General features: G+C 33.9%; 1 protein-coding gene across 2 annotated transcripts in view; it reads right to left on the bottom strand.

Annotated features, from left to right (window-relative positions):
* palm3 (paralemmin 3) overlaps positions 1-14,707 on the bottom strand; it is an 85,240-nt gene that overhangs the window by 26,924 nt on the left and 43,609 nt on the right. For both annotated transcript variants that reach the window (XM_021476937.3, NM_001080085.1), the window contains 1 exon segment: positions 813-867. In XM_021476937.3, the coding sequence (XP_021332612.2) occupies positions 813-860 (48 nt within the window). In that variant the 5' untranslated portion in view covers positions 861-867.

The following is a 14,707-nucleotide window of genomic DNA, read 5'->3' as shown; positions in this document are numbered from 1 at the left end:
TTTTAACTATTCATTACATATTTAAAAATCTGTATCTAAAGCTGAACTAAATATCTATACATATTGTACTATGCATGAGCTTGTACTGTACATCAGATTCAAAACTCTTACTTTTGAATGCTTTCTTCTGACGGTGATAACAAAACAATATTTCTAGTTGCTCTAAGAATTTTTTGATATTTGGACAAAACAAGGTAAGAAAAGCATCTTTTGCAGTTTGATTTACTAAATTTATGTACCTGAATACTGTTATGCTCCTCATAAAACTGTCAAATAATGCAATTCAAACTATCTTGTAAAACTGTATTAATATTTCAAAATTTATAAGAGTAAAATAAAATATCACAATATCAGATTTTCCAATATCATGCAGCCCTAATGTATAGTCTCTGTGTGGGTCGTGAATACAGTGCTGTGGTTTCCTCTAATTTAAAATCAGCGCACATAATTCAGCATGTGATTAAACCAATAAACACATTATCCATGTACTCATATTGAATTTGCTTATTTCTACCTTCAAACAATTGGAAGAAAATAGAAAATCGATATCAAAATCTTCCAATTTGCTTGAAAAAAACTTCCAATCATATATTTCATAACAGCTGGCTCTGGAAGTGTAGGCTTCCGCAATAATAACTGTCGTCAAACAGCAGCAGATGCTAATGTGACGGATGTTTCTATAGATTCTGTGTGACATTATTTGCGTGGCTTAAGTGCTGCTGTCGTTTCAATGGTAAATGAATCGACTGCATGCTGAGAGCAGGTTCGGCTTGTCATGTAGTGATGTATGAAATGCAAACAGTGGGCCGTACCGCTATAGCCTGCAGTCGCTGCTGGTACTTCTCTGCTTCATGCTCCATCCTGGACCTGCAATTTAGGAGACATTGTTGAATTATTTATTCATGCTTTAGGATTTTTACCTTTATTTTAAAATAGGTTGACTTAAATGCAAAACTCAGATATGCAAAATTATTGCACGAGTAATTAAAAATAGCTGAATATGACACTTTGTTTATTATAATTCTATATTTAAAATGCATCCTACACATTTATGAAATTTAACTATATTTTGATTGATTAATTCATTCATCCTTCAAGGGATTTTTACCTTTATTTTAAAATATGTTTTTTTATATTGAAAACTAAACTCTGTTGTACAGAATTGTTGCATGGGTAATTAAAAAACGCTAAATATGACACTTTGTTAATGATCATGGCAATTAATGTTTTTTTTTAATGAAATGCATTATTTTCCTTCATAATATTGAACTATATTTTGATTAATTATAATCGAGTCATGCTTTGAGGGATTTTTACCTTTATTTTAAAATATGATGTTTTAAATTTAATAGTCTCAGCTCTGATATACAGAATTGTTGCATGGATAATAAAAAACAAATATTACACTAATAAAATTTAATGATTGTTTTTTTATTTAAAAATGCATTATTTACCTTCATAATATTTAACTATATTTTGATTTGTTCAGTAATTAATTTTAATGAATGGGATTTTTACCTTTATTTTAAAATATGATGTTTTAAATTTAAAACTCTAAACTCTTAAAATTGTTGCATGGCTAATTAAAAATAGCTAAATATCACACTTTGTTTATTATTAATGGGATTTAATTAATTCATATTTTAATTTTTTTTTTTCTTTAAATTTTACTTTAAAAATTTTTTAGACATTCAAACACAACAACTTACACATTTGGTCCAACAAACATTTACACATCAATTGACAATAAAAATATGTAATAGAACAAATATACAAACAATACATACATAACTTTAGTGATATAAGATGAATGCAATAAGGAAAAAATACAAAAAGGAAACAAATAATAAAATAAATACAAAAAATAATAATAACAAAAGAACTTTTCTGATTGAATCTATATTAGTCTAATGCTCTTTAATATAACTATTTCTTGAAGAGTTTATGTTTTTAAAATAATCCATGAAAGGTTGCCAGATTTTATACATCTTATTCTCCGTGTACGAGTGGGGTCAGCCATTTGAATCTCTTTGGCTCGAGACTTCCGGTCTCATTCACTTTCATTCATTTTTAGAAGTTAAAAACAGCTTGTTTTGTTGCTTGATGTTGTAAACTGATATTTTCTTATTGTTCTGCTTTGTCCTCATGTTTGTAGAGCGAGTAGTTTGACTGTTTTCTGCCATTTATAATTCCTACTCATTCCATAGGCAACTGAATCGGAAGTTCTAAAACAATCGCAATAAATGAGCGCACCTCCACATTGAAAAAGGTCAACAGAATTTGTCTTCTTTCTTTTTTAGGGAGAATCTGATTTTCTCCAGGTCCAAATGTTTCATTACATCTCTATCTAGGAGCAGATTTCTGTTTCCAGTTTAATAATATTAACCTTCATGCTAGTAGACAGCAAAATGGAACTATATTTTGTTCATTAACTACATTATTATTAATTAATTAAATTCATGCTTCGGGGGATATTTACCTTTATTTTAAAATGTATTGTTTTAAATTGACAACTCTAAACTCTGCTGTACAGAATTGTTAAAATAGCTAAATATGACACTTGGTCTATTATAATGAGATTTAATTAATTCTATATTTTAAAATGCATTATACACATTTATAATATTTAACTATATTTTGATAAATTAAATTCTACAGTAGCAAACAGAACAATACAATTTTCTTTTGAAAAGCAGACATGCCCTGATGTTGCCGGGTATTTTCCACTTCAGCAGAATTTCATTGTGATTTGCTTTTAGTCTTTTGTCACTTTTTAATGGGAACTAAAAATAGCAACAAAAATATCTCTTGGCACCTTTTTTCAAAGCGTTATGAGTTTGATTGCCCCTATTACAAGCTTCTCTCCTCAAGTTTTGGTCACATAAATATTATTTTTAACCTGACAGCCAGTCAAATGCACTTACTCTGCACTGAAAAAAACCCAGCAATTCTTTGGCAAATATAGTTGTTGGAGTCAGCTGATCTTTACTGCAATATTCTGCTCAAATCAAAGTGTAATAAAGTCAGTGTGTTCTTTCACACAGCTGTCTGAGCTAGTGTTAAATCTGCCATCAGACCTCAGTGACGAACATTTTTTTAATCTAAACATGCATCTTAAAGTATTGTTTGCCATTGTTGTTGCTAAATAAATGCGACTTGCTTTCATAATGTAGATAGTGTTTTTTTATAATATAGAAAACAATTTAAAAAATGATTTGTCATTGACTTAATTTGTGCTTACATCAAAGTAATTCTCAGTTCAGTAATTGTGTTTATAATTGTAAGCATTATTCTGTATGACGAATATAATACATTTTCATTGACTAAACCTATAGATTAAAATGACCAGACATTTATTCAAATCTGACTACACTAAAAAACAGGATGACAAAATCTAATTAGGACATTTAACACTAAGTAAAAGACCAAATGAATAATCAGAGTGAGAATTGTTGGCCTTCTCATTCATCTCAATGACAGTTAGGGATGGAGAACAGGCTAACTAAACCAGAACCAGATGAACCATGACATCTTGTATAAGAGAAAGACAGCGGACAAAGCACTATAAAAACGTTAAATTAAAATTATTTTAATGCCCATAGCTTGTGATTCATAGTTGTTTCCATTCATTTATACAGATTCAAAGTCATGATGTCCATAGGAAAAACAGGTGATGTTCCTAATTTTGTTTTGGAGGTCTCGTACATCAAGTTTGCAGGTATATTTATTCAAGGTCACACACAATGCAGCATCAGAGTCTGAAACAGGAGTTCTGTCTCTTCTGCCTTGGTGAGCATCTGCTCTGCTCTCATTGGTCAGATGGCCCAGTCTGCTGGGATTGGTTGACCTCTTACAGTACATCAAGGGTTGGAATCCAAATGACCATTACCACACAGTATCCACATTTCAGCTTGGAGCTCCGGAGAATTCTTCAGCTCCAAAAACACATGCCTGAACTGTTGACTGAAATCTGAGGCATGGGAAGTAGATGATTGGAACGGTACAGTACGGTTCTGTACAGTATATGAAGAAATCAATAGACTACATTTTTAATTAGTAACCCATCAGTTTGGGCTGCGGCATATTGGGAAAAATCTGACATTGCGATATTTTGTTTTACTGCGATATATATTGCGATACAAAAACAATTTCACCAGATGACTTGCATAGCTCTAATCATGAAAAAACCATTCATTTAGATTGGTTGGGTTGGTTTTTGTAAGTGTGTGAATCATGTATGAAAATAAAATTGCAAGAATAATTACAAAAGAGCAAAGAAAAAAGTAAATAAACAGTTCTTGATGGTTTTCTGAAAAGTTACACAAATACAGAAATTTAGCAATGTAAAATAGCACTGTATAGTCTTCATTGTTGAATAAATCAGTAAAATTTTCTTCATTAAAGTTACAAATGTTTTATGTTATTGTGTCAATTCTTTACTCTCTCTTAAAATGCCTTTAAAACACATGAAAATTATAAAGTTTCACTCTGTTATGGTTATATGTTGCAATGACTCCACAAATCTCATGTGTAATCAATTGTTGATCGACTATAATCCCAATTTAACATTGTGACAAGCCATGTGACTTGCAGACACACACATTGCGATATCAATGCAGAACGATATATTTTGCGCAGCCCTACTATTATTAATAACTGTAACTATTGTTTAACCTGCTTGATGTTTATGTATGATTTTTCAAACTGAGCATACGATGTATAAGCAGCTCGCCTTGAATCATTTTAACACTGCTTAGTTTATCAATAGGATGTCATCGCTAAACTGGACTGTTATTTGTTTCACAACAACAACACAGCAATAACAACAGATTTAGTTGACAAGGGTGTGTATGAAGGACATAATGGACACTGGCTACTGTACTTTCAACAAGTACGAAGACATTTTTATTTCTGACTACTGTTACTAATACTGTAACTGTTATTTGTTGTTAAAATTGACATTGGATATATACCCAATTAAATATAAACTGTAAAAAAAATCTGTTATTTAAAAAAACTTCAGCTGCTGGGGTGCTGGAAAAAAGGTAATTATGGCTGTTAAATTATAAAACTTTACAGAAAATTAAAATGTAAGGAACTTTCTGTAATTTAGCATGTTATTTTACAGTAAATTTCTGTAAACTAGCGTGATATTTTACAGTAAATTTCTATAAATTAGCGACTGTTATTTTATTGTAAATTTCTGTAAATTAGCACTGTTATTTTACAATAAATATCTGTAATTTAGTATGTAATTTGACAGTAAATTTCTTTAATTTAGCGTGTAATTTTACAGTAAATGTCTGTAAATTAGAGCTGTTATTTTACAATAAATTTCTGTATTTTAGTGTGTAATTTTTAAGTAAATTTCTGTAAATTAGTGTCTGTTATTTTACGGAAATTTTCTGCAAATTAGCAATGTTATTTTTAAGATAAATTTCTGTAAATCAGTGGCTGTTGCGCCTCATTCGCACGAGGCGTCAGCGTCAACGTTTCCCATTCACTGTGAATAGGGGATGTCAGGCATTGTGGATCCTTCAGCGCCAAATCAGTGGCGTTGCTCATTGCAGAAGTTGGGACTTTCTCAACTTTTAAAGCATCAACGGAAGCGTCAGTCAATCAGATAGCTGTATGCAAATACACCAGCTCAGACTGTAGCTGATTTCTGACTAATTTCAGTGACTGATGCTGCTATCAGCATCAGCCCCAACTTCAAACACGTCTTCAGTTAAGCGATGACGCTGAAGCCCTGTGTGAATCGGGCATTATTATACAATCAATTTTATTTAACAGTAAATTTCTGTTATTACATGGTAAATTTCTGTAAATTAGCGTCTGTTATTTTATGATAAATTTCTGTAACTTGGCATCTGTTATTTTATGGAAAGTTTTTCTATAAATTAGCATCTATCATTTTGTGATAAATTTCTGTAATTTAGGGTCTGTTATTTTTTACGGTTCCTTTAAAAAAAAGTAAAATAACAGAATTTTTTAACAGTGTGTATAACCAATTTTAACCAATTTTAACAAAGATAACTAACAGTAATCAATGATGTCAGTTTGACTTAATTTCTAGTCTTCATGCTTTAAAAGTACTCATTAAAGGAATTTGCAAGATGTAGAAAACATCTTCATCAACAGCACACATCAAACTCTTCCTGGCCGCAACAACTACAATGTTCAAGGATCAAATCAGATTTTGCTCATGGACAAAAGGACAAATAAAAACCTTTGATTGACTGGCATTACTCAAATTTGTTCCAAAGACTTCTGAGGAAAATAACCTAACAACTGGAAACAATAACTCCAACTATCCTGCACTTTAATCTTTGAAACTTTGTAAACCTGTTCACTGACATGAGATCACAGCAACAGCAAACCACAACAATATAAAGTCCCGCTCTTCTTTTTTTCTCTTTCAAAAGAGGCTTTACACAGATATTCATTCCAACAGAGAAGAAAAGACAACCACAATTTCTGTTTCACCCTGACTTTAATAGCATCTTTATAATTTTGCCAGTTCATGCATTGCCTTTTAGCAATCAAAAGCATATATTTCATATATTATACACCGACCGAGCAAGTCTGAGCACTTTTCATGAAGACATTTCATCATTCTCATATCTGTCATAAAGACCCGAAGCGCTAACAGAGAGCGGTTCAGTCGGTGAGAACAGAAGCTATGTGTCTCCTTCAGGTCACGTCACAGTCTGCATACATGAACACTTGCAGACTGCAGCGTTTGATCCTTGTTGATGTTCATACCCCGCAGGAGAAGTAGTCTGTTTCTTGAGGAGGGAACAAATATGGGCGTCTATAATAAATATATGGAAGTGCCAAGGCTAAACAGAATAAATCCACCTTCGTTTGAGATTGTGCCAACGAATACAAGCCGGACCAGTAAATACATGCAGATTAAACAAAACGCTTCTCTTTTCTAGCTTGTTTTGACACGGGTTACGAAGACCTGTGGGTTTCCGTGGCAGAAAAATCACAGGACTTTAAAACTCAAATGAGGCCTTGACTGCGACTGAGAGCCTTCCGGTGTCTCTCATGTGCTTTGCGAGAGGGCAGAGATATGCTTTTTACCAAAGAATGAAAGTGTTTACTCATCTTCCTCCCCAAGGCTAATGGGTAACTTCCAAACGGCCGCGAGGGGAACAGGCTGTCTCATCTGAGTTCTGGAGACAAACTTTGCCGAGAATAGCACCGAGGAATAAACAAAAAAAAAAAAAAAACACCAGCCTTTGATGATTCACTCTCTTCAGGTCTCAACAGAAAAGTTCGATGCTAATTAAAATGTGGAGCTCTGCGTATCCGTCAGGCACAAATAAAGAGGGAAAGAGAATTAAAAACAAGTAAAAACTGCAACAGACAATGCGAGAAACAATGCGCTCTTCGCACCCTTTATTATCAGGTGTGCCCACCCAAGCTGTTGCTATGGAAACGTGCCACTTTCTGTAAAGATATGAGATCAACACCTACTTAATTGCTATTGTGATTTAGAAACTCATCCAGAGAGCTAAATTGTATGGCAATTACATGTTATGATAAACATTTATTATCTCACAATGTTGCTGCTCAGATGTGTATTTTTAGAGAAAAATCATCTAAATATCATTAAATGCAAAACTTCATTTTAAAAATGGTCCTGGAATACCAAGCTGATTTTTTATTTTTTTTTAGCAAGTCTGAAAGCAAGTCATTATGTTGCAAAATAGGTGCAATTAATCTAGACAAGGAAAAGGCAGTGAAACTAATAGTTTTTTTTTTTGTGAAAGCTAGAACAAACTAGTTGTTTATTTTGTATAATTTGCACAACAGCTACTTCTGGTAAATGCACAGTCATTTTCATATTGATAGTCCTTTCACTGAAAATAACATCTAAAAGTGGCATGTGGCGTTGTATTGTGATTTTGTATTACGAGTTGTATTGCCTCCAGTAGCTCTGACGTCTGATGTCATCCACTGGGCTGCACTAATACTGTAATGGCAGCCCCCATTGCCCAAAATGAATGTGAATTTATAAAAATTGAAATATTTCATGCGTTTTATTAATAATATGCATTTTATAAGTAATATCGTTTAATTATATTTTGCCATACAACTTCTAATACTGAGGTTTCTTTAACATTCTCTGTTTGCTGCTTAAACATATTTAGAAATCTAGTTCAAAAGAATTAAGACTACAAATTAAAAAGTAATTATTTAAAGGACATGTTCACCCAAAAGTTCCTTTATTAATTATACATCCTCATGTCATTCCAACGCTATCTCACGGCATTTTGTAACTTTCTGATTTAGTGGCTAATTCATATGAATTTGAACAATCTCATTAGTATAATTTAGTACGATTTGCTCTTCACCCAAAGACGGTTAGGTTTAGGGGTGGGGTTTGGTGCCACGCCTCCTTTTTTAAATCATACATTTTTGTACGGCTGAACTTGAATTTGTACGAATTAGCCACTAAACTGACAAAACATAAAATAGTTGTTTCCTCGTGAGATCGTGCTGGTTATTCCAATCCCCTGAGACATCCGTTCCTCTTTGGAACATAAATTAAGATTTTGTTTTTTTAAATGTACATAAAAATTCATGTACATACACACACAATATAAAGGTATCAAAACAATGGTATATCATTAGCAGGTGATACAAGTTATACAGGCAAAGGATTTGTATCAGCTTCACTAATCCTACCAAAGGATTTCATATTTTGAGAAACTTTTCAGGTTTTCTCTTAACAATATACATACATTTTTCTAAGGCCAAACAATGAGACAATTCTTGCAAGCATTGTTAAAAATGAGGGCTTCCTGTATTTTTCCCATGCAACTATTTTACATTTTGCATATTAAACAGAAAATTCATAATTTCTAATCTGAGCTAGTAAAAGGGCTTGTAACAGGACAATAAATGAAGATATTTTAGATGAAATCAGAGAGCTCTCTCATCCTCCATAGACAGCAATGATCTCAAGATGTTCAAAGTCCTGTTTATATATAATAACTTAGATTTGATTGTAACTTTAACTTAATCTGATTCTAATGCAATAATGTGCAGCTTTTGTAAATAGGAGTATATACAAATTATATACAAATAAGCTTGAATTTGAAAATGAACCACAATCATTGTAACTTCAGTGGTTCACTGTAATCACACGACGCTCCAAGAAAACATTTGTATGCCTGTAGAAACAACTTTGCCTTTGTCTTTTGTTGACAGATTAGAGTATGTGTTTACAAGGGGTGTGAACCTACACTGGTCCCATGATTCGGTTCAGTTATGATTATCATGCCATTGATTTGGTTCAATACGATATCTCGGTGCATTGATGATGCTTTCCATACGTATATGCAGTTAAATTTAGAATTATTATCTCCCCTTGATTTTTTTTAATCTTTTTTTTTAAATATTTCACAGTATGTCTGATTATAGTTTTTCTTTTGGAGAAGAAATCTCATCGGTTGGTTTGTGTTCACACTGTCTTTTTTTCTTCTGAACCCCGGTATGCTTGCGTCATCGAGCTGCTGTTTTGTTTACGGCCGTTGCTAGGTGACAGTCATGAAAGCAAGCGCCAAAATGGAAACACTTCTGCACATCATGGTCATTCAGCTTTTGCTGAAGCTTTTCGTTTCGGACATACAGAAAGCGACTCGCGTCCATCTGCCGCAAAAATATTATAAACATTCAGAACATCACACAGTGTCTGCAGAAGCTGTTTTTGGAGGAGACAAGCAGACATCACTGTGTATCACTGTTTGCCCTGGCTCAGTCCCATGCGTGTCACCTAAGTACGAAACGTGACACACACACACACAAACACGAACAAACGTTATGAAAATGATAGTTTGTTTTACAGTTGGCGGTTCACTTCCGTGATTTGGTACGATTGCATTCACATCAGAAGTGAACCGTACCAGAGTTGGCATGAATTGTACCCCAGACCACCTCTTTCAGGCGGACTTGGGTACGGTTCACGGGTGCGCACCCAAGTTGAGAAGACACGTTCACACTAGCTAAACGTTCCGTACTATGATGTCAAACGAACCCGGGTGCGGACCAAAAGTGGTAGTGTGAAAGCACCCTAAATGTCTTGAGACCATTGCTGTCTATGGAGGATAAAAAAGGTCTCTGGGGACTGAAGTAAGTCCAAAGACATTACTCTGTAAAAATGCAGGGATCCACACCATTCCTTCATGTTGTCCCAACATAAATCAGTTAAGTTAACTTAAGGATTTTTACAAAATTTAGTAGCTTGAACATAAAACAATTAATTTGTCCTAAAAAAACCTAAAGAATTGTGTTTTTTCAACTAATTTTAAATAAGCAGTTTAAACAAGCAGCAAAAGTAACTTTTTTGAGTGTAGGGTGAGTAATTAATGACAGAATTTACATTTTAGGAGTGAACTAACCCTTTAAGTTTTTAAATTAAGTCATGCTGAAGAGCTCTTGTAAATACAGCAGAGAGGACTCCATCAAATATGTGTTCTGGGGCGGCTGGATGGACTGAATGTATATTTACCCTGCTGGAGAGCAGACCTGACTGACATACCGCACAGGAAACCGTGAGAGATGAATGGAGCCTCAGGGGAAGGGGATCATGGGAACTGAGATGAAACACTCTCTCACCTTCAGATGAACACAAACCGACACGCCCCCCACCCCTAATATTCACCATTATCAACCGTTTACACGAGGGAAGGCTGCGAATGTTGCAGCAAATATAATAATGTCTCTTTCATCATAGCTTTACTGTCGTAATCACCACGACCCGTCCTCTGATTTATGCACATTCATGAGAAACCGCAGTACACCCTGAGGAAACACAGAGCGAGTCGGCAGTGGCTTTGTGTGTGTTTTCTCTGAAAATTCTCTCGCTCTAATGCTTGGCTCGATGTCAGCTTCACATTTTGGAAAGAGGAAATGTGTGAGAACTGAAGTAAACTTTTATATACTGCCTCACCACCACAGTCACCCACTTTCTGGATGTTTGCCAGGGCAATGATATGCGGTTGCTAAGGTATCGAGAGTAGCTGGAGGCTCATTATTATGCGGTTGCTAGGGTAATTTGCTTGATCGCGAGGCGGTTACTTGCTGATCAAAATAGCCCACCCACAAGTTTCTCTGATATTCTAGCTCCGTCGCTCCATGAGTTTTCTTTCTAGATGTAGTATTCAGGAGTTTGTACAAGTAAAGCAATATCAACATTATTTCTGACTAGGCCTGCACAATATATGCTTTCCGTTATCAATGTGATCATTCGCAATAGTCACATCACAAGTATATGCAATGCTGAGTCTGGACTATAATTGATAATTTTGCTAGTGTTTTTTGACGCCTGTGACTGTGTGAGGGTTTTAAAAGCATTCAGGCATAAGAAATTGTACCGTTTGTAATTTATTTGTAACTAACGATTAATTTTATTGAATTGTTTACAAAACCAAGACTATGCAGTATTATTTTATGGTTGATTATTACTGAATATGTACAGTAAATGCTGTTCGACGACTCGTAAAACAATAAAACTGTTTATTTTATTTGTATCTTTTCCTATATTGACGGTTCTAGCTTGAATGCCACACTGGGCGAATTTATTTTTGCTTGTAGATTGTTTGTTTTATGCACTCCCCTACTGAATCATCCCAATCAAAAATCTAAAATTACAAATTCTTCCCAAATCGTTATTCTATTCATCTAGTAAAATTGTATTAATATCGCAATATATATGGCAGAATATAAAAAACATCGCTATGTTAAATTTTTCCAATATCATGCAGCCCTTCTGACAGTGTTGATTTTGACATAAATTAAGTCCTTGCATAACTCATGTTCTTAACTCTTATAAGCTAACATAACTTTTAAGCAAAGATGAAAAAGCAGTCGATCTGTTAATGCTAAAATATTCACTGCATCAAATACTGTATACAGCGACAGGACAAAGTTGTTAACATGAACAAAAATGCAAACTTATAACAACACCGAAACCTTAAAATGGCGGTAAATATTTAAATAAACATATTTACAGTAACATGTTTTTAATCAATTATTGTAATAAAAATGTTACAAAGTTGCATTTATAAGTCAAAATTATTTTACTTTTTTGGCACTATTAAAGTGGCCTTCAGTTTTTTAGTCATACTAACCTTAAATTTTGCATTTTTTTAAAAAAATTGGCACATTTTAAATAATTAAATAAATAATGCATCATATTGAAAAGACGTTAATTTAATATATATTTTGATGTCAAATTTCAGAGTATAATCTAAAAAGAAAAATGCATACAAATACAGTGGACAAAGGATTTTATATTTAAACTTCAAAAACTGCAGAAAACGAGGATGAGCGATTAAATAACTTAATCTTTGTTTTTTAATTATTGAGATGTTGAAATTCTAAACTCCTCTTTTTTTCATGGTAAAAAAACTTTTTTGCAAGTTTGCCACCCAGTGGTTGAACTAGGTATTGCACTCCTTGTTCAAACACTCAAAAGCACAGGTTGCCAGATTGACAACACCAGCAGGATTGTGCATGACTATCGAGCCTAAAGGCTGATTTAAATCATGTTATAAATAAAAGCAACAGCACACGTTTGAAGCAATATTTTCCATAATAAAAGAAGTTGTTTTTTTAACCAACACCTGAAGTTTAGATTTTAGAAACGACTTCTATTTCTTGCAGCTAAACAACAGAAAACTGACAATGATCACCTCAGGTACACTTTATTAAGTGTTAAATGGTGAAAATGTGAGTTTGAATGCCATTTTACATGATATTTATTGCCACACTACTGAAAGCAGAAGCAGATAGTTCACCATCATCACCACTATCATCTTGACAAATGAAAAAAACTGTTTTAAATTAAACTTTAGAACTGTGACTCAGTGCACCAACACATATCAGTGATCCAGTACTGTAATAATGTTATAGTAATGTACATTTAATCATGTTAAAGTTTATAACTAAATTAGAAACATTACCATTTCGCTGGAGTGCAGTAAGTGCGCTATTCTGTGCTTCAGACTGGCTGTATTTCAATATCTGTCATGTTTCGTCTGGTGCAAACAGCCAAATTGCTAATCACTGCAAATCTCGTCATGTAGCGTGTTGTTAGGACACCGGGTTACAATGTAACCTGCTCACCTAATGTTTATGCTTGTAATATTTATATTATTTGCCAATTAATAACCACCTCATGTGGAACTCCGAATCAGCGTTTCATTTCGGAATCTGCTACTGTCCACCAGAGGTCGCATTTCAGTCACGGACGGACACTTTGAGAGCCTTCCTGACTGAATGAATGAAATACGCTGATTTCCACCCAAGGCAACTCGGGGTGGTGAAAATAATTAGCAAAATTGGCATTGAGCAGATTAAAGGAACCAAAACAAAGACTGCTGTTCCGGCAAGTAACTCACATTTTCAAAGCAGAATATCTGACTTCAGCATTGCTTTTCAGATAAACAAGAATGTTCACTTAATATGTGTCTTAAATATCTGCAAACATATTATTGTATTTTTATGCTTTAGAAGAGTCAAACACTAACATGCAGCATTTAAGAAAAAAGGTTGCATAATTTCAAGTATAATGTAACACCACAGACATGCACAGGAAGTGTATGTATAATATAGGTTCAGGAGGTTTGTAAAAACACCAAAGCAAAGTATTTAGTATTGTGCAATAGCAGTGATCCTTACCCATGCATGCAAACAATACATAAAACACAACTGAAACTAGGTACTCAAACTGAACCCAGATATATTGAAACTAGTTATATCTGCTCATCAGTCTATTTTCTGCCTGGATAACTTCTTTATTCGTAATACATTACTAAACGATTCCAAATTGTGCTAACAAGTAATAAGTAATAATAATTAATGTTATGGTAATATACAGTCACACAGAAGCCATCACTGTCCCTTTAGCATGCACCACACCACCCTGCATGCTCTTTGCACACATATGCTCCATTTTTATAAAGCGAGATGAGTCGTTCATGTGGTTTACCTTATTTTTGCCGCATATGACTAAGCGGATGTTCTCCACAGCTGTGGCACGACCCTGTGTTTGCCTCAGTGAGCTGTCAGTGTGACTGCATTCTCTATCACATCAGTGGAGATGAACTGTTTCATGAGTGCTTATCGATAATGCTGGCAAGACTTTAGTAGCCTTAGCAACAGCTGAGTTAAAAAATTTAAGTGCTTACTGTTGAGCTGCAATTCAAGACACTTCAAGTACTTGATGCCTTCAACATACACTGTAAAAATACTGGGTTACACACAATTCCTTCATGTTGTCCCAACACAAATGGATTAAGTTAACCTCATTGAACATAAAACAATAAGGTTGTACCCAAAAAAAAAACCTAAGAATTGTGTTGTTTTCACTTATTTTAAAGTCATTTAACTAGTTTGAACAAGCACCAAAAGTATTTTTTTTTTTTTTGAGTGTAGGCTCACTTGTCTGCATAACACTAATCGATAACATCATACTGTATCTACTAGGGATGCTCTGATCCGGATATTTGCAGCCGATACTGAGAACAATTTCCTTGTCATAGTGATTGGCCTATACAGAGTACTGATTCTGATGCTTCAAGCTTTATAATACATTAAGCACATTTTCCCTCTAAGTATGATACTTAAGTGGAGATCTCTCCTTACCTAAGAGTAGGATGCATCTAACCAAAGTAAGCTTTTACCTTTA

Source organism: Danio rerio, chromosome 6 (genome assembly GCF_049306965.1).
Source record: "Danio rerio strain Tuebingen ecotype United States chromosome 6, GRCz12tu, whole genome shotgun sequence".
In the NCBI taxonomy this organism is placed as follows: domain Eukaryota; kingdom Metazoa; phylum Chordata; class Actinopteri; order Cypriniformes; family Danionidae; genus Danio; species Danio rerio.
Note: the sequence above shows the minus strand (reverse complement) of the source record. Positions and strands in the feature narration are given on the sequence as shown.